Source organism: Cynocephalus volans, chromosome 1 (assembly GCF_027409185.1).
Source record: "Cynocephalus volans isolate mCynVol1 chromosome 1, mCynVol1.pri, whole genome shotgun sequence".
In the NCBI taxonomy this organism is placed as follows: domain Eukaryota; kingdom Metazoa; phylum Chordata; class Mammalia; order Dermoptera; family Cynocephalidae; genus Cynocephalus; species Cynocephalus volans.
In genome coordinates this window covers 25470079-25494832 of record NC_084460.1, presented here as the reverse complement: position 1 = coordinate 25494832, position 24754 = coordinate 25470079, and the positions used below count along the sequence as shown (strand labels likewise).

General features: G+C 48.2%; 1 protein-coding gene and 1 pseudogene across 1 annotated transcript in view; both read left to right on the top strand.

Moving 5' to 3' along the window:
- The first annotated feature begins 492 nt into the window (after window positions 1-492).
- On the top strand, window positions 493-1481 carry LOC134370322 (splicing factor C9orf78 homolog; annotated as a pseudogene).
- Window positions 1482-6490: 5009 nt separating this feature from the next.
- The window catches only part of TGM6 (transglutaminase 6), a 32144-nt gene continuing 13880 nt past the window's right edge, over window positions 6491-24754 (top strand). The window contains exons 1-6 of the mRNA XM_063087350.1: window positions 6491-6497; window positions 19340-19513; window positions 20089-20331; window positions 21088-21206; window positions 22535-22663; window positions 24134-24311. Of these exons, the coding sequence (XP_062943420.1) occupies window positions 6491-6497; window positions 19340-19513; window positions 20089-20331; window positions 21088-21206; window positions 22535-22663; window positions 24134-24311 (850 nt within the window). The remainder of the gene's footprint in view (window positions 6498-19339; window positions 19514-20088; window positions 20332-21087; window positions 21207-22534; window positions 22664-24133; window positions 24312-24754) is intronic.

The window sequence follows — 24754 nt, the reverse complement described above, 5'->3', positions numbered from 1 at the left end:
TTTGTTTGTTTTTTACAAATCTCTATCTAAATGGAAAGCTTAGTAGAGAACAGTTGGGTTCTCTCAGCTGCATCTGCATTCAATTTTTTGCAATATCATATATCATGTAGCCTCTGAAAAATTCCACTGCATATTCATGGGAGAATGAGAGTGAAATAGGCAAAAATCAATCAAACAAACAAACTTTATTAGTATTACAAGAATTCCCTGAAAGAGTCTGGGGGACCCTGGATGTCCCTTTGAGGACAACTGCTCTAGATAAAGCTTCTTGAACTTGAATGTGTACATGAATCACTGAGGAACTGTTAAAACACAGATTCTGGTTCAGGGGGCCTAGGGTAGGGCCCAGAGTCTGCATTTCTACTCAGCTCCCAGGTGCTGCCAAGGCTGCTGGTCTGTGGACCCCACACACGCACGTGGATTCACAGCTCTGCCTCTGACATACAGGGCTGGAAAGAAACACTTATATGAGAATATCATGGTGCCCTCACAATGTATATGATTAGAACAATAGTAAACTCAAGAGTCAGGGCCACAGGGCCGTGGCACAGAGGCTGGAACGCAGGCTGGCACCACTATACCAGTCACCGAAAGACCTTCCGTCGGCTCCCGGCTGATTCGGAGTCGGAGGAGGGTGAGCAGGACTGGAAGAGACCTGAGAGGTGCAGAACCTGAGGAAGAGGCGCAGTGGGCTGAGTGCTGGGGCCCTGCTGGTGGGAGAGAAGGTACGAGAAGTGGACAATCCCTTTCAGATGAAGACAGGCGGTATGCTGGACATGAAGAAACTGAAAGAAAGGGGCCAAGACAAGATCAGCGAAGAAGAAGACCTCCACCTGGGGACACTGCTTTCTGCAGAAACCAACCTTAGCGATGAGGACACAGACAGGATGAAGTACATTGAGACAGAGCTAAAGAAGAGAAAAGGGATTGTGGAACGCGAGGAACGGAAAGTCAAGCAGAACAATGCAGAGGACTGTCTTTATGAACTTGCAGAAAATATCCACGTTTCCTGAGAAAAGACGACTGAGGAGACGCTTTCCAACCAGATGCTGAGCGGCATCCCCGAGGCAGACCTGGGCATCGATGCTAAAATTAAAAATATCATTTCCATGGAGGATGCCAAGGCGTTTGCTGGCAGAGCAGCAGAACAAGAAGATAGAGAGACATCCTTTATGCCCGTCAACGTGGCTGTGAATTAGGTGCAGCACAACAGATTTTATCCTGAGGAGCTCAATGCCCCCGTATGGAGAAACAAAGAGCCCAAAGCCCGACCCTTAAGAGTGAGTGACACAGAGAAGCCAGAACCTGAGCGGTCCCCTCCTAACCGCAAACGTCCTGCTAACGAGAAGGGCACTGATGACTACCACTATGAGAAGTTCCAGAAGGTGCTGCTAACGAGAAGGGCACTGATGACTACCACTATGAGAAGTTCCAGAAGGTGCACGGGCAGTACTGAGGTGTGCAGAATGGGATGTAAATAGCACCTCCCCCGCCATGAGAAAAGACTTCCTGGAGCGAAGCCTGCTCGTTTGCTAGCAGACAGTTCCAAAAACAGACTAACTTTTTGAAGCAAAACAATGAGTGGTTTTCCTACTTGGAGACAAACTCTGTTCCTGTGAGCATTATTAAATCTTGTTTGTAAATATGTTAACTTCCTCTTAATATTTGTTCTGGGTCAGGAAGAGACAGCTGTGTGCTCATGGTGTGATAATACCCTTTAGATTGTGTTTTTATTACTGTATATGCAATCGTGTCTCTTTCACATATTGGGAACAGGGTTCAGAAATGCAACCTTACTGTTTAGAGCAGGTCCAGCTGACAGCAGAAAAATCCAGGATGGGATGAAAGGGATACTGGCATTTTCTGACTTTTGTAAAGTTACTTGTTTCTTTTCATTAAAAATGAAAAAGCAAAAACTACATTTCTTATCACTTAGAATTTAATTATTAAATACTAAATGAATCAAAAACATAGTAAACTCAAAAAAATTCTTATTTTTCTCAAGGGCATTACTTGGCTTTTTTTTTTTTTTTAACTCTTACATTGTTTTTAAAAATTGGTTGAGTGCCCACACCTTGCTGATGTCTTAAGCATATGAATACTCGTCACTGCTCAAAGGAGAGGAGGCTTGCCCAGGCCTCTGCTGCTCAGCTCCATGGAGAAAGCCCCTTATCCGTCCTCCACTACCCACCAAGAGGTCCCTGTTTCTCTGTTATCACCCCACAAAAAGACACGGTGCTTTAGCATGACCTCCTCTCCATCGGATCTAGGGCTTGGTGCTGGATAGCAGATGGAAGGACACAGAGATCTGAAGCCCTCAAGATGTGCTCAGTCAAAGAGACCAAAATGGTAAGAAAACAACCCATTGCCATGTGAGGAGCATGAACAGACACACAGACATGCCCCAAGCTCCAAGCAGGGGAGACCGCTGGAGGCTGTGGTAGCCAGGCAGCCTTCCTGAAGGAGAGTAGAGCCAGGATTCAGATTGCATGACAGGAATAGGGAAGGCTTTCAGGCAAGAGGACCAGCTTGAGAAACAGCAAGGCAGTGGACAGAACAAATGAGCAAAAAAGTTTCCCTGTTGATATTTCCCCCTGACTTCATTTTCTGTTTGTTTTGTTTTTGTTTTTGGCAGCTGGCCAGTAAGGGGATCTGACCCACTCCATCCCCGCCCCAACTTTAAAGACAGAACAGATTCATATAGAAAAGTCAAGCAATACAGAAAACAAAAAGAAAGTAATAATAATAACTACTACTTATTGGCTCTGCCAGGCACTGTTACAAGCATTTTATGTACACGGTACTAACATTTCATTTTTACAGCACCCTGTGAGGTAGGTGTTAGTTTTATCCTCCATGTGACACATGAGGGAACTGAGGCAGAGAGGTTAAATTATTTGCCAATAAGGGTAGAGCTGGAATTAGACTCAGGCAGTTTGACTTCAAAGTCAAGACCTAAAGCAAACCACCACCTTGTCACACAGGTAACCCCTCTAAACCTTCTCTATACGTTGAGTGTCTACTGTGTGTCAGGTATCCATCTAAACTCTAGATTCTTGAATCTGACTGTTGGCTGTGGTCTCCCACCTGAGCACTTAGGATAGAAGAACATTATCTTTAGAAGTAGCTTGTTCAGCATCTTCATGCCATGGTGGGGTTGGAGTGGTCTGAGGGATGTGCTGAGCCCGTGTGAGGCAAAGTATTCCTGTAGAGAAACAAAAGGATTTGGGAATTAGGATTGTGCTAAACAGGGCATTGAAGGCCATGATAAAGAGTTTGAACTTGACCCTATAAGCAGCGAGAAGCCATGGAGCCTTCAGGACCAGAGGTGCCACAGAATAAAAATGGTGCTTTGAGAATATGTGTGTATCTAGAGGGAAATAGAGCAAAATATGCCATAATTTTATTATTTTTTAAATAATGTTTTTGAAAAGGTAGTATATGCCCATAGTAAAATATTTCTAAGAGTCCAAAAATCAAGTTTCTCCCCCACTTCTGGTCTCTATCACCTCTTTTTTTATACCTTCCTTTTTATTTTTAACTTTGCAATGTATCTAGCAGACTGTTTCATACCAACATGTATCAGTCTGCCTCCTTGGTTTGAATGGCTGCATAGTATTCCATGGCATGGATATACAATAATTTAATGCATTGATGGACACATGAGTGTTTTCACTCTTTTTCTGTTATAATTAATGTTGCAGTAGATATCCTTATATGTGAGTCTTTGAACATGTGTATGGACCCATCTGTCAGAAAAATTCCTACATGTAAAATTACTACCTTGAAGAATAGGTTCACCTCAACAATTTCACTTCTCAGGGATTGTCCTGTCAGAGAAAGACACAAAAATACAGGCAAAAAAATTATTACATTTCCTTATAAGGGCAAAAACTGGAAACAACCTCGACTCCTATTGATTTGGGAAGGGTTAGCTAAATTATGCAAATTTACAGAAGAGATGACACTAATAATGACAATGCCTGTCTATCTTTTGTGATTTGAAAAGAGATCACAATATGTGGTGAAGTGAAAGGACACGTTACAAAACAGCTTCTATGTACAATGCGATTCATGTAAATTTATTTACATATGTTTATGTAAATTGATTGCATCATTTATTTATATATTAATGTAAATTATTTATGTATGTTTTCAGTGATACGCACTATGCTTTCTTCTTTGTGTTGCTTAAATTCTCTACATGAGTATGTATTATCTTTATTATCAGAAGAACAATTAAACTGCTTTTAAAGCATCTGATTTTTTCACAGGCACAGATTTTAATTTGTAAAACACCCACTGTATGCCAGGCATTGGGGTATCCTGAGTTGCCCACATCTTTGGCTCCTGTCTGCCATTTCTAGCTTAATCATTTAGAATCAAAGAATGCTGAAAACAGTAAAATCTAGCTTGGGACCTTATTTCACAGATGAGGGCACCAAATCCCAGAGAACGTAAATGACCTACCCAGTTTGGCCCAGGGATAACAGAGCCCAGGGCTCTACTGCCAGGCTATGCTGCTCTCCCCTAAAGCTGAGTATGAATTGTTATTTGGGGTTGATGTGGCAGTGATTTTGAATGCCCTGTCTTCTGGGAGCTCCTGTCCAGGCAAACCCAGGATAAAAGATAAAAGGGCCATGAATAAGACTGTCATTAGTGGGGAGGAGCCTGACTCTGCACAGGCAGAAAAGCAGCTTTGGTAGGGCCCAGGGTCTGTGGGGTGGCAGGCTGCAGGGCATATGTTAGGGCTGGTGCCAAATTATAAGGCACTGTGAGCCTGCAAGTAGCCCATTAGAGGTTTGCTTTTCATCAACCCTGCAAGCAGAACTCAGCCTCTCTGCCACTTTCTATAAGAAATCCAACCACATCAAACACTTTGGGGTTCTTACACACTTTCCTGAATGTCTGAGTGATCACAGGCAGCAGTCTCATCCCAGTGTTCAGTGCACAGCCTCGCCCCTCCCTGCCCGTCTCACAGATTCTACATCTCCCACTTCGCCCTCCTCTCTGGCCCAGCCCACATCCAGCCTCTGATAGTCCCAAGTCAAAGAAAAACTCCCCTATCAGCTTCCATGAAAATAAAATTCCCTCTATTGCATTGCACATAAGACTTCAGAGGCCTTGAATTCTAGAGTCTTTGAGCCCAGAATCCTGCTTAGACTTTGAGCTGGAACATCCCTGAAGAAAAATGTAATCCTTTAGTTTGTAGGTGGAGACACTGGGGTTCTGGGAGAGGCCTTGCCCCAGGTCTCCAAGCCCCAGGCTCCAGCCAGCTCACAAAGTTGTGGTAAATTAGCCTTGCCTTTGAGTCAGAGCTGGCTATCCTCTTCTTCTTATCTCCCGCCTCCCAAGAGTCTAGGTCGATATCACTCCTGGCAGTTGGGTTGTCACAGGGAGGCCCTGCAAGATGTCCAAAGGGTGGAAGACCCTGCGAGAAGCCAGGTGAAGGTCTTCTCTCAATTGCCAGGGTAGATGTACCCCAGGCAGAGGCAAAACAGCATGACATCACCATTTGCCCACCTCAAAGTGCAGAAGTCCCAAATTGGAAAGTGCCAAAGGGGGTGGACAAGCTCTGAGGACTGCCCAGCTCCCAAATTCTGAGGGCTGGCTAGAGTGCGCAGGTTCCACAGGGGCAGGACAGGTGAACCAGGCTCCCTGAGCATCCAGGCCGTGTCCATGAGTTATCTTAACTGCCCTCTTAGGAGCCCTGTGAGGGGGAGAACTGGCTTCATTTTACTGAGGCTCAGAGAGGACTGCAGACCTAGCCGGCATCACAGAGTGAGTCGGGGAGGATCTGGTCTTCCAACCCAGGACTGCGTGGGTCTAAAGTTTGGCTCCTCAGTGCATGGGTGTGTGCAGGTGTTCGGGGAGGGTGTGATGGGGTTGGGGTATGTCCCTGGAAGAGAGTCACGGGTCTTTGCTTTTGTAGATGCCTACAAAAGAGAGAGGAACTGAGGTCCTGGGAATCTTCTCTTCTCCCCTAGCAGGAAAAAAGACATTCCCAGACTGGATGCATGAAACCCAGCTCTGCCATTATAACCTTGTCCTTTTATAGTCCTTGCTCTGAGCCTCCATTTTCTCATTGAGGATTGTCATGTGGGGTAGGAGTGGCTGACCATAAGCCCTAGCTCCCTCCCACCTCCCTCTCCTTCCCCTTTCGTTTCTTGCTAGACTTGTGACCTTTCTGGGTCTCAGTTTCCCTACAGTCCAGCTCTCAGCTCTGTGTTTGGAAGGCCTCTTGGCTGGAGCCACTCCCCCAGAGGACACCTTCGAAGTGCAAACCAGGGTAATTACTGGTGATTAGGGCTCTCCCAGGTATCACTGCTGGGGTGAGGAGGGACACGCCTCCTCTTGTGAATTCTGACTTTCCTGCCAAGGAGTGTCCCGAGATTTTCCTTGTTAATGTTGGTCTGGCCGGCTGCTCCCACACACCGTCCTGACAGTCCACAAACCACCGTGCGGAGGAAGCAGGGAGTCTGACTGTCGCATGGCGGGTGAGTGGGGGCCTCGGGGCATGAGGGCCTGTAAGAGGAGCTACAGAAACAGGGTGTCTGTGGAATGAAACTTTGGTCATTGATTGTTAGGATTTCAGAGCTGGATGGTCCATGAGCTACTCCTGCATGTTCATGAGAAAACAGAGGCCCAGAAACAGAAAGAGGCGGCCCCAGCAGACCACGCAGCAAGCCCGTGGCAAAGGCTGGCTCTAGTCCTCCTTCCCGGGCTGGAGCCCAGCCCTGGCCACATGCCCCAATGGCCTGGAGGAGACAGAGCGGAAGGGCAAGGGCAGAACTCGAAGCTTCTCACGCCCTGTGCACATTACCAGGTCCAGAGACATTTCGGGGCCTCGGTGGGGATCGTGGGCTGGGTGGGAAGGAGCGAGAGGCCCAGGGGCTGCATCCTCTCCTGATTCCCACCCCAAGCGCTTGAGGGCTAGAGCAGCTCTGTCTGAATGAAAAGAGCTGTATAACCTTGAGCGAGAGACGGTGCCCTTGGCGCCTCCGTTTTCTCATCTGTAGGTGGGGATTATGAATGATCTCACAGGCCTGCTGTGAGGGGTTGAGACCGTCCCCCACACACAACGTCTCATGTGGGGCCTTGTGAACAGTAGACTCAGGAAAAGCGTCCCCATGGTCCCAGAGTAGCGGGCGGCCACTGCCTCCCCCACCTCAGAAACTGGTCTGTTAGAGGCTGGGTCCGGCACTCCTAGTCTTTCAGGAATGTTTCTAATTCTGTGCCTGTTATTTTTAATTGCTCAGCATCATATAATGACTATATGAATCAATTCTTATTTTTTGACATTCAAAAGCAGAGATTTTCATTTCCATGTCATATTTTAACTTCATCTTCATATTTCCTCCTGGCCTTTGATAACATTACTGGGCTTCCTGGGCCTCTCTGGTTCCTGGCTGGGTCTGCCAAGGACCAGGCCTTGCCAACTCCAGCTCACAGCCCAAACTGCCTGATTCCAGGGCTGGTGTAGAGGGGACTGGCTTTTCTCCCCCAGTGTCTGCTTTTCAGGGCTCGCCTAGGTGGTCCCTCTTCCCTAAGCATTTGGTAAACTACCCATCTTAAACTTGACAGTACCAAGTTTAATTGCTGAGAAAGAAGCAAAGTCAGAAGGAGCATAGGATCAGGGTTCCAATGTCAGGGCTGTAACTAACTTGCTGGGTCACCATTCTTCTCTCTGAACTTCCTTTCTCCATCTGTAAAATGTCAGCACTGGATCCATCATGCCTAGCATATAAACTATTTGTAGGGTTGAATTCAACTCCCCAGGTTCTCTGGTTCCTCCCGGCTTCTAGGGAAGATCTGCTCCCAAAAGCAGTAGGCCATGTCTACTACGCAGTCTGTGCATGATGAATGAGATGTCAGACCCTGGATGGGAAGTAGATCCATCATCCTGGAGCTCCTCCTACCCTACCCTCTCCCCTCTCTCTCTCTGTCCATAGTAGACATCAGTAGTTGACCCCAGAGCTCTTCCCTAAAGCCTGGATGTGGCCCCTGAATTCTCCTCAGTAGAGTTCTTCAGTAGTCCCTATCAGTTGATCACTGTTAGCAAATGAGATGAGACCCTTTTGCCATTCTGAATTACAATAATCTTTCAGCTCAGAAATTCTAAGAATTGAGTAGAATACTCTGTGCAGGGTTGGCTCTGGCTGGGACATTGGGTTGGAGTTGATGGGCCACTGTTTACTGCTGAGAGAGAGGCCAGCAGCTTCCAAGAGGACCAGGAAGGAAAGAGAGATTGGGCAGCGGCCCCAGGAAGGCCCCAGGCAACTCCCCAATTAATCATTTAGCTTTGGAGGTCAGGTGCCCATGATGCATACTAACAATAGCGTCATAATGGGGCCCATTAAAAACCAATTATGTGAGTCCAGTGTCTGGCAGATGTTGCTGGCTTCAGCAGAGCTTGTTGGGCTCAGCCCCACTGGATGCCATCCTCAGCCTGGGACAGAGACTTGGGGAGGGTAGTATCACTCAGCAATCTGGTGTCGCCCAAGTGCAAGAGGAGGAAACACTGGGGTGAGCTAAGGCTGGGGGTGTGGATGGAGGCGGAGAGTTGAATGGGTGGGAGGCAATCTTCTACACCTTAGACCCTTCCCGCCAAGAAGAGCTCTTTCTTAGGCAGATGTCTGGGGCCATCTGGTGAGCAAGTGATCTGGAAGGCAGGGGATAAGCTTGGCAGGGAAAGGAGTGCTGGGCAGGGCAAGACAGCGAAGGCCTTTGAATGCCAGCAAGATGGCTGTGGATTTGATGGTCCTAGGGGAAATGGCATGCTGACACTCATACAATCAGAAAAACCCCTTCCCTTCCCTGAACCTCTGTTTCTCCATAGTGGCTGAATGGATTGAACAGGATGAACTTAAAAATGTTCTGGGGCTGTTGGGGCCACACAGTAATTTAAGCAAGAGGCAAAGATACAGTATGTGTAAGAATTGGGAAAGAAAGGACCGAAGTGATGGGGGAGATTTGGGGAAAGGAGGTAACAGTATGAAAGCCCCCATCTGTTGAGCTTGTAACTGTGGACCCAGCATTGTGCTAAGTACCTTATAATATATAGGGAGGCCATTCATCCTGGTGGAGGTCTGTTGTCCTAGCGTGTTTGTTAATAGCTTCTCCTCTCACTCTCAGAATTTCCTGGCTTAGGTGATGCATTTTATTATAACTCTATTTATAATCACTACCTCATTTAATCCTCCTCAAAACCCTATTAGAAAGATATTATTATTGCCACTTTTCAGGGGAGAAAATTGGAACCCCAGAGAGGTCCAACAATTTATCCAGGGCCACACAGCCTATAAGTAGATGATTCAAGATGGCATTAATTGGCAGAACACTGGAATGGCAGCCAGGAGGCCTTGTGTAAATACTGATGATAAGAATATGGTGAATAACACCCACATTTACTGAGCTCCCTGTGTGTGCCAGGTACTGGTCTAAGTATTTTATGTGATTATTTCATCTCATCTTCTCAACTCGAGGAGGCAGGTACTATCTTCACTGCCATTTTCACCAGGAGACTGAGTTTCAGAGAGGTTCATTCACTTGCCTTACATCACACAGCCAATAAGCGGCAAAGCCTCATGTGAACTCAAGGCTCCTCTTCTCTGTGCAGGGTGGAGAGAAAGGCAGGAGGAGATGGTGATAGGGAGGAGGGGTGGAGGACTGTACGGCTGGAGCGGCATGAGGCTTGGAGTGACAGGTGGGTGGAGGGACTGTGCTTACTGCATCCTTCTTTCCCTGTGCTGCTGGGCACAGCCTCGGGCCTGGAGCCCAGGGCTGGGAGCTCACCGTGCTTGTCCCCGAGGATGAAGGCCCACAGCTGACAACACATCATTCATTCTGTCCCCAGGGCCTGAGGTTCACTGTTAGCCAGACGGTTCCCAGATCAGATGTTACCTCTGCCGTCCCCTCCCTGGTGACCACCAAGGGGCTGTGACAATCCTCACATCAGCACACTCTGGGGGATGGGGGAGTATCACAGAGGGGAGTGGCTGAGAGGAGCCCTGCGGGTGTCAGGCACTTGCTGTAGCAAACCACAGACTATCCAAACCATGAGGGTCCTTCTGGGCCATTTCACAGATAAGAAAAGTGAAGGAGAGGAAGCAGCCTCACCCGGGTCCCGCAGGGAGTCAGTGGCTGGTCTGCCTGTGTCAGAGGCCACACATTCGCCTCTCCTCCTGGCCCTGTGACTTGGCAGAAGGAAGGAAATTAGGAAGGAAGGGCAGGCTTTGGAATGTGACAGCTTGAGAGGCAAGGATTATGGGGCGGGTGGAGTGTGGCGCCGATCCTCAAGGGCGGGCCAGGGACACTGGTGAGCATCAGCTCCCCTTTTCATCCCCAGCCAAGGGACAGGGAGGGACATTCATTCATTCATTCATTCATTCATTCAACCAAAGCTCACTGAGCACCTACTATGCCCTGGGCCCTGAGCCAGGCTCTAACAGCCCAGAGAGGATGAGACCCAGGCCTTGCCTTCAAGAAGCCCTCAGTCCAGCGGGAGAGAGAGACACAGACGCGAGCATTATAACCCAGCATCCTCGATCACAGATTAGAGACAGAAACCTTTGTCTCAGCAGAATTTGGGCTGAGCACATGAAGGAGGTGATACCAGGTTTACTTTGACAAGGAGTCTGGAAATCATCCCACATGCACATCTATCTCCTCGCCTTGGCTGTCCTGTATATAGGATCCCCTCCTCTGTGCCCATCAGTCTCACTTTCCCCATGAGGGCTGGGGTGGACACTGGGTGAGATGGAATTGAGTGGTAATCACCAGAACACTTGCTTTTCTCCTGCAGAATCCTGGACCCCCAGCCCTGATCATCAGCCCACAAATGGCAGATCATGGGGTGTGATATCGATGGTGTGGAGGATTTAGATCACCAAAGGAGCAGCTCCAGAGGTGGATCATACAGGGACCAGAACAGGGACCTCCTGGGTTATGAGGCTGGTGTAGAGCTGGAGGGCTGAGGGCAAGTTGGGATTTCTAGGTAATATCTCTGCAAAACTATCAAAGAGTAAAAGGAAGGGGTATGTTCTATGGGGGTCACAGAGGAGCAGAGTGGGGACAAATGTAGAGAAGTTGCAAGAAAAAAAGACCTTGGCTCAGCAGAAGGAGGAACTTCTAACATTTGGGCAGTGGGCGAGCTGCCTCTCAGGCATGCCAGATAGGACCACAATCAAGTATCCACCAAGAATTCAGCTGAGAGAATTTGGCCCTGGGCAGGAAGTTGTGAGAGAGATGGTCTCTGAGATTTGGGGATAATGATGATAATAGCAGTTCTGACTCATCCTCCCCCTGTTGCCTGTCTGTGATAGGATGCAGATGCCCCACAAGGAGACAGGAGCTGGTTTGGTCTATGACAGGGAAATGAGAAACCAATGCAGAATCCTCAGGGCTTGAACCCATGACACAGTATCCAGGAACCCTCATCAAATCCCAAACCCCCCTTGTATCCAGCCTTGGGGATGCCAAGGCTGAGATAATTACCACCCAATAACTTCATCCCCTGCTCCTGACTCATCCACTTAAAAAAAAAAAAAAATAGCATCCTGTTCTGGCCTGTCCCTACACAGGTTGTGCTTGGGAAGTAGCAACACGAACTCATGGGCTATGGATCTGATGTGGCCTCGGGCAAGAAGTCCTTTTCTTCCCACTGCTGGGTCTCAGTTTCTCTGTCAGTAAATGAAGACCTGAGCTTCTAATGGCATTTACAGCTCTGCTGCTATTAGAGTTGACAATTCTAAACACAAGATACAAAGGGGTTCCTGCCTGTATTTTTGGACTAACCAGAGGCCACCTGAGTTCAAAGTTCTGGGGGTTCAGAGGTCTGTGCCTGCCCAAGAATTACTGGTTCTACTCTCCAAGGTGGGAATTAGCAAGGCATTGGGAAGTCCCCTGACACTGTCGTTCCAGCTCCTGCCACACAGAGTCGCTGTTGAACACTAGTCCTGCACAGTCCCTGCTCACCCACCACAGCAGCAGCTGTAGGAGCTCCCAAGCTTGGGACACATGTGTCAACTGTGTGAGTTCCTACTCACCTGTTCAGTTCATAAATCACAGTACCACACTGGGGCTTCCAGCCTAGGCCTAGCTTTTCCATGAATCTCAGGCCTGGGCATTGGGACTATGGCACTAGCCCAGACAATGCACAAGTGGCAACCTATTAGGCAGCTGTTTTAGTCTAGGCAAGAGACATGGATCCTTCCATGTCTCAGTTGTCTATAGCTGGGTAACAAACCACCCCAACACGTAGGAGCTTAGGACAACAATTATTCTCTTGCTCAGGAAACTGCAGTGTGGGCAGAGCTCAGCAGGGGCAGATTGACTGGGGGCTGGAGAATCTGCCTATGAGATTTTTTATTCTATGGCTGCCAAGCTGAGCTGGTTGTCAGCTGGGGGCTCAGTGGGCTGTGGGCTGGAGGCCTTGATTCCTCTCCACATGGGCTTCTCCTTGGGCCACTGGGGCTTCTTCATGGCATGGTGGCTGGGTTCCAAGAACAAGCAATACAGGGAAACCCGGAAGATGCTGTATCAACTTTTATGATCTAGCCTCAGAAGCACACAAAATATCACTCTGTTTTAGCCATCAGTCTCCCAGATTCAGGGGATGGGATTATGTACCCCACTTCCCGATAAGAGGAACATCAACATATTTTAAGAAGAGTATGTAGGATGGGAGATATTATTACAATCATCTTTGGAAAATACAATCTGCCACCCTCCCTTAACTAAAACATTATACAAGGGTACTTTGAAAAGTTCATGGAAAAATAGAATTAAAAGACATTACAAATATGTCCATGAACTTTTTGAAGGTGCTGGGGTCTTTAAAAAACCAAACATTTTGGTCAGCCCTCTCCAGTCCTTGGCTCAGATGAGCCACTGTTCTCATGCCCATGGTCCAAGCTCATGTTGTATTTTAGAGTCTGGGACTCCTGGATTTGTGACTCCTGTGGGGCCAAGGTAAAGTCAGCATAGCCTAGGGGTTCCATACAAGCACAGATTCAGGAGCCAGATCCCCAACTTCACACAGTCTGTGCAACTTCATGCCTCAGCTTCTTCATTTGTGAAGTCAGGATAATAACAATACCTTCCTCAGATGATTTGTGAAGACTAAAGAAGCTAATGTTTATAAAATACTTAGAGAAATGCTTAGTTCATAGGGAGTTTTATTAAATAAAACTTATCCAATAGCCCAGCCAACAATTACTGCACACTTACTGTGTTGGGCACGAAATAAAATAGAGCCAATAGCCCCATGGCATGTACCATTGAGCAGGGAGTACCTGGTGACAAGTCTTCAGTGTTTCTCTACTGTAGCCGACTGTAGTTCATCGGATGGTCACATCTATATATATCTCTCATCTCACATGTTCTTTTCATAATGTGACATTGATACATTTTCAGCAAGACATGGGGTATGTTTGCTCTCCTTGAACCTGGGCAGACCTTTTGTAACTGCCTTGACCAATAGAATGAGATGGAGGTGACAGTGTGTAACTTCTGGGGTTACTTCATAAAAGGCATTTCAGCTTCCACCTAGGTCTCTTAGATCACTTGCTCATGAGGAATCTAGGTACCTGCCATGAGGACACTCAAACAGTCCCAGGGAGAGGCCCATGTGGAAAGGAACTGAGGTCCCCAAACTATATCCAGCAACGATTTGCCAACAACGTAAGTTAGCCATCTTGGAGGTGGATCTCCTAGCCCCAGTCAAGCCTTCAGATGAATGCAGCCCCAGCTGATGTGGGATTGCAAGTGCATGGGGGACTCCAAGTAAGAACTGGCCAGCTAAGCCCTTCCAAAATTCCTGGCCCACAGAAACCATGCTAGATAACATTAATATCTTTCTGAGATAAGTTCCAAGCTAACTGGTTAAGCAGCAATAAATGACTAAAACACCCACTGTCTTGTCCCTAATACCCTCTTATTATAATAAATATTTTTAAATTCCCCTTCACTATCCTGAAATTAAATTGACACATATTACCTACCTCCATACATCACTTTTTAAAAAATTGTATTCTAACTGTAATATAAAAGGTAAATAAAAGGAAGCTAATTTTTAGCTAAATATAGTTAAATATAAATGCTTTTTGAAAATTTACCAGAACACAGGATGAAGTGGTCAGATGCCATCCTGTATGTAAAAGCAACAGGAATGCAACAGCTACGAATGCAGACTCACTCCTGTGGGCTGTGTTAGGGACTCAATTCAACTCAAGCAGTGTTACCATCTGTGACAGGACTTTCCAGAATCTAAATAGAGAACCTGGGAGAGTTTCAAATGACAAAAGATACAATCTTCAATTTATCTTCAATTTACATATTAGTTGCATTCCTATGAGTTCAGTAAACTTAAAAGCATTGCTAAACTTACTTAATACATACATGTACAACAGAGTTGGATTTGTAGCTCAGATAAAAATAAATGGGTTTTTCCCTACATGAATGTCCAGTAGGACAGTCGAACATTGTATGAGACTTGGGACAACTATCCTATCCTTTGCATTATAGGACGCCTGACAGCTCTGGCCCCTCTCCACTGAAGGTCATCATTACAGCAATCAAACAATGCTGACACAGATATTCAAAAAGCTCCTAGACTGTTGACTCCTTGAAGGAAGAGGCCTGTATTTCTCCAGCATAGGGTCCAACATAGGGACACAGGACAGTGCTGACACAGGGAATGTTCATAGAAGGCAGGTGGGGCCTTGGTCTCTGATGGAGTTTGGATGTGCTGTCCTCCCAGAACTCATGTGGAAATGTGATCCCCAATGTGGTAGTGTTGGGAGCTGTTTGAGTCATGGGGGTGGATCCCTCATGAATGGATTAATGTTCCAGGGGCCGTGCCATCCCCTAAACCACCCCCACTGAAAATGGCTCTTTATTAGGACCATTAAACTTGGGCCCCTTTGAGACTGTATTAGTCCATTTTGTGTTGCTGTAGCAGAGTTACCTAAGACTGTGTAATGTATAAAGAACAAAGGTTTATTTGGCTTGCGATTCTGGGACAGCTGTATCTGGCACGAGCCTCAGGCTGCTTCTACTCATGGCGGAAAGCTGCAGGCAATTAGCAGGTACAAGCAGATCACATGGTGAGAGGAAGCAAGAGAGAGAGAGAGGAGGTGCCAGGGTCTTTTAAACAACCAGCTCTCAAGGGAACTAATAGAATGAGAACTCACTCATGACCCTCCACCCTCACCCAAGGGAGAACATTAATCCATTCATGAGGGATCCACCCCCATGACTCAAACAGCTCCCAACACTGCCACATTGGGGATCACATTTCCACACGAGTTCTGGGAGGACAATACATCCAAATTCCATCAGAGACCAAGGCCCCACCTGCCTTCTATGAACATTCCCTGTGTCAGCACTGCCCTGTGTCCCTATGTCGGACCCTATGCTGGAGAAGAAATACAGGCCTCTTCCTTCAAGGAGTCAACAGTCTAGGAGATTCTGGACTCTAGACCAGTGGTTCTCAACCAAGACTGCACATCAGAAATACTTGGGGAACTTTGACAAATCTCAATGCTTGGGCAACTCCCTGGACTAATTAGGATCTCTGGGGGAGGGAACCAGACATCAGAATTTGTTACAGCTTCCCAGATGATTCCAATGCACAGCCATGTTTGAGAACAAGTGGGCTAGGGGGAGCCCTGGACATGAAGCCAGTTATGACAGCTCATACTAAGTGTATGTCAGAAAATAGCAGCTACACACTAGTGTGTCATGAAGTTAAATAGGTGACAAAATCAATTTTTAAGAAGTAAATAAAATTGAGACCAAAAAGCAGCCCCTGACACGCAAGAGCTGGCCTGCTACTACCAGCCAGGCCTTGGCATTACTAGGAGCTGGCCATGGTGACCTCTTGTTGAACATAAACAATTTCATAGGACACCAACAGTAGACGAGGTGACCACAGTGAATCAAGACAAAAACAAGGCCACACCAGAAACGTGTGTGAATGCAGACAAAAGCATGAACATCATCTAAGCCACAAAAATGACTAAAGCCTCCTATATTCTGGCTAATATGATTGGCGGCTGCTTCTTTACCACTTACATCTTTCACTTTGATTCATTCCTCCCACCTTCTGCATGAGAATTATAAGATACTCAAACATAGACTTGCCCTGATTCCTGACAGCATCCAACCCAGAGCAAAGCCTGCTTCCTTGAAATCTCCCCCAAATCACCTAACATAAGTGAAAGTCCTATAAGTTCTTGCAACGTGCTCTGCCTGAAGTGCTGCGTGGTTCTCCGTGCTGTGAGCTCTTTCTGACTGCAGAGAGCAATAAGCCAACTTGTTCAGCTACTCAAGTGTCCCTGGTGCTCTTTGGCTAGAGAGCTGGGACAGAAAAGACCATAAAATTTCAGTATTCATTATTCATAACAAGGGAAAATAATAGTGAAACTTTTGTTTCAGTTTGTATCTATACATGTATATATGTTTGCATGCAGAGTAGTATAAAAAAGTATTTCTTATGTGAGTCACAATCAAAAAAATGTGACCCCTGGCCCAGTGGCCAAGAGCTGGAAACCAGGGTGCTCACAGACTCAGCTCCAGCCCTTGCTCGATTGTGTGTCCTTAGTAAGTTACTTCACTTCTTTTGGCCTCGGTTTCCTCATTCATTCATACATTCATTCAAGAAATATTTGTTGAGCTCCTTCCATATATCGGGCACTGAAGATCAGCTAGTGAACAAAAGAGACACAGCTCTCGGCCTGCATGGAGTTAATATTCTTGAAAGGGGATGCAGGCAATTAAAGTAAAGAAATAAAATATACTGCATGTAAGATGTCAGTAAGTGCTGTGGAGAAAAATAGTGGAGAAAGATGAGGGTCATGGTAGGAGTGATTTGCAATTTATGAAAGTGTGGTCAGGGAAAGCCTTACTGAAAAGGTGACACTTGAGCAAAGACTTGAAGGAGGAGGGGAGGGAGCAGGTTCTGCAGGTATCTGAGAGAAGAGTGCTGCGTGTGGAGGGGACAGCACGTGCAAAGGCCCTGATCAGTGAGCTTGCCGGCAGGTTCAAGGAACAGTGAGGAGGCCAATGTGACCAAAGCGGATGACAGAGGGGAAGAGAAACAGAAGACCCAGAAGGAGACCAAAGGGCCGATCAGAAAGGCCTGCACGTCCTTGCCAGGACTTCAGCTCTGCTGAGCGAGCCTGGAGCCAATGGAGAGTTTGAAAGAAGTGAAGTGATCTTACATTTAACAGGATCCCTCCAACTGCCTTGTGGAAAATGGCCCAAGGGAGGAAGCAGGGGCCCAGTGAGTGGTAACTGTATCTAGGAAACAGAAAAAGGATCAGAGTACCTCCCTCCCAGGATCCTTAGGGGGCATAAACATTTGAATACATGCAGCTCTTGTAATTGTCATTTGTGTTAGTACAAACTTATTAGCTGGTTGAACGAAGGAGAGATGAATCTGGTGCTAGGGCAGGGGCACAGAAATCTCTCAGAGCACAATCAAGGCACCCCAACCAGAAGGGACAGTAGGAAAAGCACAAGGCAGGGAAGAGATGTGTGGGGCATGTGGGGAGGGAAGGTCGGATGCTGCCAGAGCAAAGCAAAAACGAGCTGTGAAGGATGGGAGGTGAGCTGGAGAGGTGGAAGGCAGCGGGAGCCTGCTGGTCCTTTGTCTGAGACAAGGAGTTTGGACAGATCATAAGAGGTAATGGGTCATCTAGTGGAGGTTTGGGAGCAGATGTGTGACAAGATGAAAAGCAGTTTAAGGGAGAGCATCCCTTTACTTCCTAAAGCACCTCATCAGATATCACCAATTAATCTTCCACACTGTGCCAGAGTGATCTTTCAAAGGTACAGATTTGATCACATCATGCCTCTGCTTAAAACTGTGGTTGATTTACCACAGCCCTTAGGATAAAGGGCAGACTCCTCATCCCCCTCCAAGTCTGGGTGATCTGGCCCCTGCAAACCCCTCCAACTTCAGTGCCTTCCCCATGCGTCAGCTTTCTCTCAAATTTTGGAAGTCACAGAGCTCCTTCCTGCCTGCGTGCCTAGTGCCACAGCTCCTGCCAGGAGGCCAGAGCTGCGTGAGTCCTGTGTTCTGTGCTCCTGGGGCTCCCTGGGCCTCTCCCTTAGGGAACTTTTCAAGGCTTGCTCTTAGACATTTGAGATCTATCTGCTTATTACCAATTTCCTCTGCTGGGCTGTCAACTGCCTGATGGCAGAGCCAGTGGGTATTTCACAGACTAGTGGTCCTGCAGCAGCCAGCACATCCCTAACATCTGAATGAATGAACCCCCAATAGATTGAGGAAGAGGATACTTGGATTGAGACTAGATCCATTGCTCACCTCTTCCCTGGAAACACCCTATCCGATTCAAGACTCAGCCTCAATACCACCTTCTTGAGGAAGCCTTGTTTGTCACCCTTCAGACCAGGTCAGGTCCCTCTGTCACATGTTCTCTCAGCTCCAAGTGCTTCTCCTTGACAGCATGTATCAAAACAGTAATTAGTTATGTGTGGACTCACCTGTTTATAGGTGTCACCCCTACTCATCTGGAACATAATAACATTTATTGACCTCTCATATTCTGAGATATCTAAATGGCAGACAGTTATCACTTCACAAGGCATCATTATCGCATTCTGCAGAGGGGAAAACTGAGGTACAGAGAGGTCAAGTAGAAGGTAGTTTGGCCTGTAGATGGCCAAGTCAGATTTGAACCCATGACAGCTGACTCCAGAGGCTCTTTTCATAACTTTTGGGCCATGTGGACTCACCATGCCAGCTGTTGAGGACAAGCCCACATCCATCTTGTTCACAGACATAAACAAGCGTCCTTTCATGATCTATGTAATGGCTTTTTTTTTTTTTTTTTTTTTTTTTTTTGCAATTTTGTGCTTTATGTTAATGATTTCAGTGTTTAAAATGGCCCCAAGCAAGGTGCTAAAGCAACGTGTGGTGTTTTTATGCACAGGAATCCTTGTGATATGCCTTACAGGGAAAATACAGGTGTAAGGTTGGTTCATACATAAATTATAGTGCTCTTGGCCACAAGTTCAATGTTAAAGAATCAGCAATAATCTTTTAACAGAAACACACATAAAGAAGGGTATATATTGATCTGTTGATTAAAAAAATTGTGATCAGAGGCTCCCAGGAAGCTAACCCTGTATTTTCCCCAAGGGCAACGGTTCACTTCTCACTAATTCAGTGTCCACAGTGACTTTATAGAACATACCTAATGCAAATAGCGAGAATGACTGGAAGAACGAATGACCCGAGGACAAGCCAGGCGTGGTTGGGAAGCATGCCAAGGGCTTGGCCTCAGGCCCCTGTCCTCTCCCTGCCCAGGGATCAGAGTCACCAAGGTGAACTGGCAGCGGTCGAGGAACGGCACTGCCCACCACACCCAGGAGTACCCCTGCCCAAAGCTGGTGGTTCGCAGGGGCCAGATATTCAGCCTCGGGCTGGAGCTGAGCGGAGCTCTGGACAACGAAGAGAACGTCATCTTCACGGTGGAGACAGGTAACTAGGCTCGCCGGCGCCCCCTGCGGGTCTGCAGTTGGAAGACTTGTCTTGTGACCAGTAACCTGAGACAGCCGTCAGCAGCCTGGGCTCTGGGGGAAGCTAGTTCTTGTGGGTGGGCTGAGCCCTGAACCCTGGAGGCTTTTGACGACAGCTTTCTGAGGATGATTGGGAGGTGCTGCCTGCAGACAATGAGATGGATGAGATGACCTCTCTGGAACCCTATGGTACTATGCATACCAAGGAATCCAGGGCTCTGGAAGGGTATGGAAAATCATCAGAATCTTTTGGAGCTCAAGCTTTTCTTTCCTTCCCTGGCCAGACATAAGGCTGACTTTGCTTTCAAGGGGTGCTGTCACTTTCTCCTTGGCCCACAAGTGGCTGGGAGTCAGGACAACTGAGGTGGACCCCACTCTTCCACTCTAAGGTGGCCTTCTTGTTCTAGGTCAGGTCCTTTTGCCCAGCAGTCTCCCAGCAGTTCAGGGGGTCCAGGGTGGGCTTGCAGTGGTTTCCCCACTCTCTAAAGCTGGATTTCCTAGGGTCAGAGTCTCCCAATTGCCTCTCCTCTCCGCCAGGACCCCAGGCTTCTGAGGCCCTCCACACCAAAGCTGAGTTCCAGACATCAGAACCAGAAGGGGGCAAAGCCTGGACAGCAGCGAAGGAGGCTCAGATGGAGAAGACCCTGACCGTCCACCTCGCTAGCCCACCCAATGCCATCATCGGCCGCTACCTGCTGAGCGCCAGGCTTTCCTCTCACCGCAGACACAGTGACCGGACACTGGGCGAGTTTGTTCTCCTTTTCAACCCGTGGTGCCCAGGTAGGAGCTGCTGAGTCCCTGGCCCTCGGAAGCTGCCCTCAGAGGCGGGCTGCCCTTGGAGTGGAGGGACAGGGAGGTTAATGCCAAGAGCCAGGCCTAGGCAGAGGCGGGACTGAGCAGAGGAACCCGGTAGCAGGTGCAACAGAGGAGACTGTGCCAAAGGGGCAGGAATCAGTGATTTCTGGTGTGCAGAGGCCAGTGGGCAGGGATGGGGCCTGGTGGCAGGATAGGCCCAGGAGTGAGTAAGAGCCGGAGTTTGGGAATCAGACAACCTTGGTTTAGTCCCAGCTCTGCCACGTTGCTTCCCTCTATGAGTTTCAGTTTTCCCACCTGTAATATGGAAATGATAACAGTGCCCAACTCTTAGGGATATAGTGAGAATTCATAGAACTACTGCTTGTACAGTACTAGGCACATCATAAGGCCTCAGTAAGAAGCCGAGATCAGTATTCTTGTTAATATTTAAGAAATACGAGGCTGCTATTGGCATCGAGGAGGGTCACCCAAAGGTGTCAGAGCTCCTAAAGTCCTTCAGTCTTGGGCTGGGTGAGGGTTGGCCCCTGCTTGGGGAAAGACCCGCCAGGAGGGTTGGAGCTTGGCAGAGAGGCAGCATGGGAGCCTGCGAGCCCCTCCTGCCCCTTCCTGCCCCCATCGGCCTGCGGGCACTGTCCTGCTGCTGGTCCCTGATGCAGCCCATTCCCTAGGCCGGCAAGGCCAGAGCCCCAGCCCACGCCGGGCCTGATGACTGCTTTTCAGAGGACGATGTGTTTCTGGCCTCAGAGGAGGAGAGGCAGGAGTATGTGCTCAACGACAGCGGCATCATCTTCCGAGGCGTGGAGAAGCACATCCGAGCCCAGGGCTGGAACTACGGGCAGGTCTCCAGGGGCCCGGGCCAGAGTGGGGTGTGGGATGGGGAGTGGGAAAGGTCAGTCCCGGAGCCATTCTGTCTGCTCACATCTTCCCAGGAGGGACAGTGGGGCTGACTCTTAGAGCAAATCCATTCATTCATTCATTCATTCATTCATCTATTCATTGTGCCATCGTGCACTGGGTCCTTGGGAAGGAGAGGTGCTTTGAATGCAGTTTGGAAACAGAACAGGTCAGTTCTGTTGTGGAAGGATAAAGAGCTACAATCAGTGTTTCTCAAACATTAGTGGGCATCAGAATCACATGGAGGGCTCCTTAAAACACAGAAACCTGGGCCCCACCCCAGAGTTGCTGACTGAGCAGGCCTGAGGCAGAGCCTGAGAATTTGCATTGCTACCAAGTTCCTAGGAGATGCTGGTGATGGTCTGAAGCCACACTTTGACAGCCACTAACACAGAGAAAGAGTCACAATACTGGGTGCGACGGAGGAAGGAAAGGCAGGGTGGTAGGGATGGGAGCAAAGGGGTTCCAGAAGAGGGTGAAAAAATCTCCACCTGGGGGATTGTGAAAGTTTTTACAATATTGTGGTCGGGGCTCCAAAGCTGAGCAGCATCTGGACAGACAGAGGAAAGAGCAGACAGAGGAACAAGGAGGTGGGAAGTGAGGGAGTCCCTGAGCCTCCTAGAGGAGTTCTATCTGCCCGAGATCTGGGGCCCAGCTGGGAGGAAGGTTGGACAGGCAAGTTAAGGACTTGACCATCCAGCTAAGGACTCCTGCATTGTCCTGGGCGCTGAAAGCATGTGGGGCTCAAGGCCTGGGCGGGGACGATACACTGGAGAATTGGGGGTCCATCGGAGGCATCCATTACTTAGCACCCACTTCTTGCTGCCATTTGGGAAATGTGGGAAATTGAGCTGAGGGTTGCCAGACCTTCCAAATTTCCAGAGACCAGAAATCTAAATGTGTGTACCAAAGTCCTCCAGCTTTTAAATGTTGTCAACTACTTCAAATGTATTTCAAAACAGCACATAGACCAAATGAGTATGTCAGCGAGGTAGATGTGGCTCAGGAGCCGCCAGTTTAAGCACAGACTTCACTATAGATAGCAGGGAGCCATGGAGATTCTTGAGCAGGGGAGGGGCATAATGAGGGTTGAGCTCTTGGTTCAGCAGGTAACTCTTTGAGGAGGGGTTTCTGAGACTTCGGGATGCTCTATGATGTCCCTGAGGGGTGGGAGTAGGGCACAGACACAAGGGACTGACCAGGTGGGGATTGAGGGAGGGCCTGGAATACGGGTGAGGCTCTGGCCTCTAAGCATGGTCTCTCTGGGGAGCAGTTTGAGGAGGACATCCTGGACATCTGCCTGTCCATCCTGGACCGAAGCCCCAGTCACCAAGACAACCCAGCCATGGATGTGTCCCGCCGCCACGACCCCATCTACGTTACCAGGGTCGTCAGCGCCATGGTGAGGAGCCCCTGCTGTCCCTGAACACTCCCTTCCTTGAGGGTCCCCAGGCCAACCTCGCAGCCATGCTCTATGATTCTTCCAAGTCGCCCCTTGTATTAATTTCTATTGCTGCGTAACAAACCACCCCAAGACTCAGGGACACAAACTAAGCATTTATCATGCTTACACTTTTGCAGATGAGGAATTTGGGCAGGGCATCGTGAGAATGGCTTGTCTCTGCTCCATTATGCCTCTGCTGCAGGTATCTGAATGGATGCAGATGTCTGGGGTGGTTTGATGGGACCGTGTAACTGGGGCCTTGGTTGTGGTGGTCAGCAGCTCCTGGGTTCCCGTCCATGTCGTGTCTGCTGGAGCTGGAATGTTTGGGATATCTTCCTCACCCTCATGTGTGGCCCCTGGGCTGGGCTGGCTGGAGCAGCCGCCGGTTCTGGCCAGCTGTGACTGCTCTCCATGCAGCCTTTCCACACAGCTAGCTTGGGCTTCCTCACAGCATGGCAGTCTCATACACAGCATCTGGCTCCCTCTCAACCCCCACAAGAAATTGTTCAAAGAAAGAGGTAGTGGAAGCTTCCAGTCCTATGAGGCCTAGCACAGCGTCACTTCCAGCAGAGTCAGCGGTCAAAGCAGACACAGGCCAGCTCAGACTCAAGGGGAGAAGACATAGGCCTCACCTCTCCATGGGAGGATGCTAAATTGAATCTATCACATGTCTCAGGCCACCTGCTTCTTCCTCAAAAGGTAGCTGGAGTGCTTACTAGCTCTATCACATGCAGGTGTTAATGGGTATGTATCTGAGATTCCAAAAATGGACAAATCTTTATTTCTCATATTTGATACTTTCAATTCCTCAAGACTTCACAGAGATGTTGAAGCAGAGAATTACCAGAAGTGACCAGTCCCAAAGAGCAGAGCATTATAGCCTGTGAACAGCAGTGCAGGCTCCCAAGTCAGAACCCTGTACTCATGGGTCACCCCTTTAACTAACTTGCTGTGTGATTTTGGCATGTACCTTAACCCCTCTGAATCTCGGTTTTCTCATCTGAAAAAAAAAGGCAGGGAGAATAATAGAATAATAGAACCTCCATTATAGACTTAAACAGGTTAACACAGTGTGCACAAATCCTTAGAGTAGTGCCTGGCCCACAGTAAGCATTTAATAAATGTCAGCTGTTTCTATAATTATTATAGCACCAATAGTCCCCAAAAATGGATCATTTAAAATAGGAAATGCTCTAAAATTGTAGATGATTTTTAGCAACAGAGTATCCAAGTAGAAGATACTGAAAATGATAGTGGTACTAAAAAGTAGGTGTTTTAAGACAGCAGATACCCCCAGTTTTCAAACAATGTCAAAGCACGGAGTGACCCAATTGACTTGGTAGTCCAAAGCTGGAGATGACTTTACAGTGGCAAGTTTGCAGAAGTGGGGCACCCCACCGGTGCTGGACCCGTGCCTCCTCTGCCCAGGTGAACAGCAACAATGACCGGGGTGTGGTGCAAGGCCAGTGGCAGGGCAAATACGGCAGCGGCACCAGCCCGCTGCACTGGCGCGGCAGCGTGGCCATTCTGCAGAAGTGGTTCAAGGGCAGGTACAAGCCCGTCAAATACGGCCAGTGCTGGGTCTTCGCTGGAGTCATGTGCACAGGTACCGGGGAGAGGAGGGCCCCTCCCCCTAGCCAGCTCCATCATGTGCATGTTTTACATATATTTGCATATGCTACAATAAGTTTTTGTTGATGAGGGGGAAATAGAAATCTGGTTAATGAAGAAAGAAACCAAGTAGTTCGTTTACTTGACCTTTGATCATTTATTTTGCAAGAGTCCTACCTCCCTCTGCCTCTAGCTCATTGAATGCCTTGGCCAAGCCCTCTGGCTGCCTAGGCCTCAGGTCCCCACAGAAAAGTGAAAGGGCTCTATTATGTGGCTTCCAAGGTCCTACCAGCCTCAGAGCCTGTCTATTTAAAAGGGGATGGCAGTAGCATCTCCAGTAGTTTCCTGAGACAATGTACAGGAGATGGGGTCCCAGGCCTGCCACCTGACAAAGTAGACAAAGACTGAGGGGTGGAGGGAAGTTGGCCAGAAATGAGG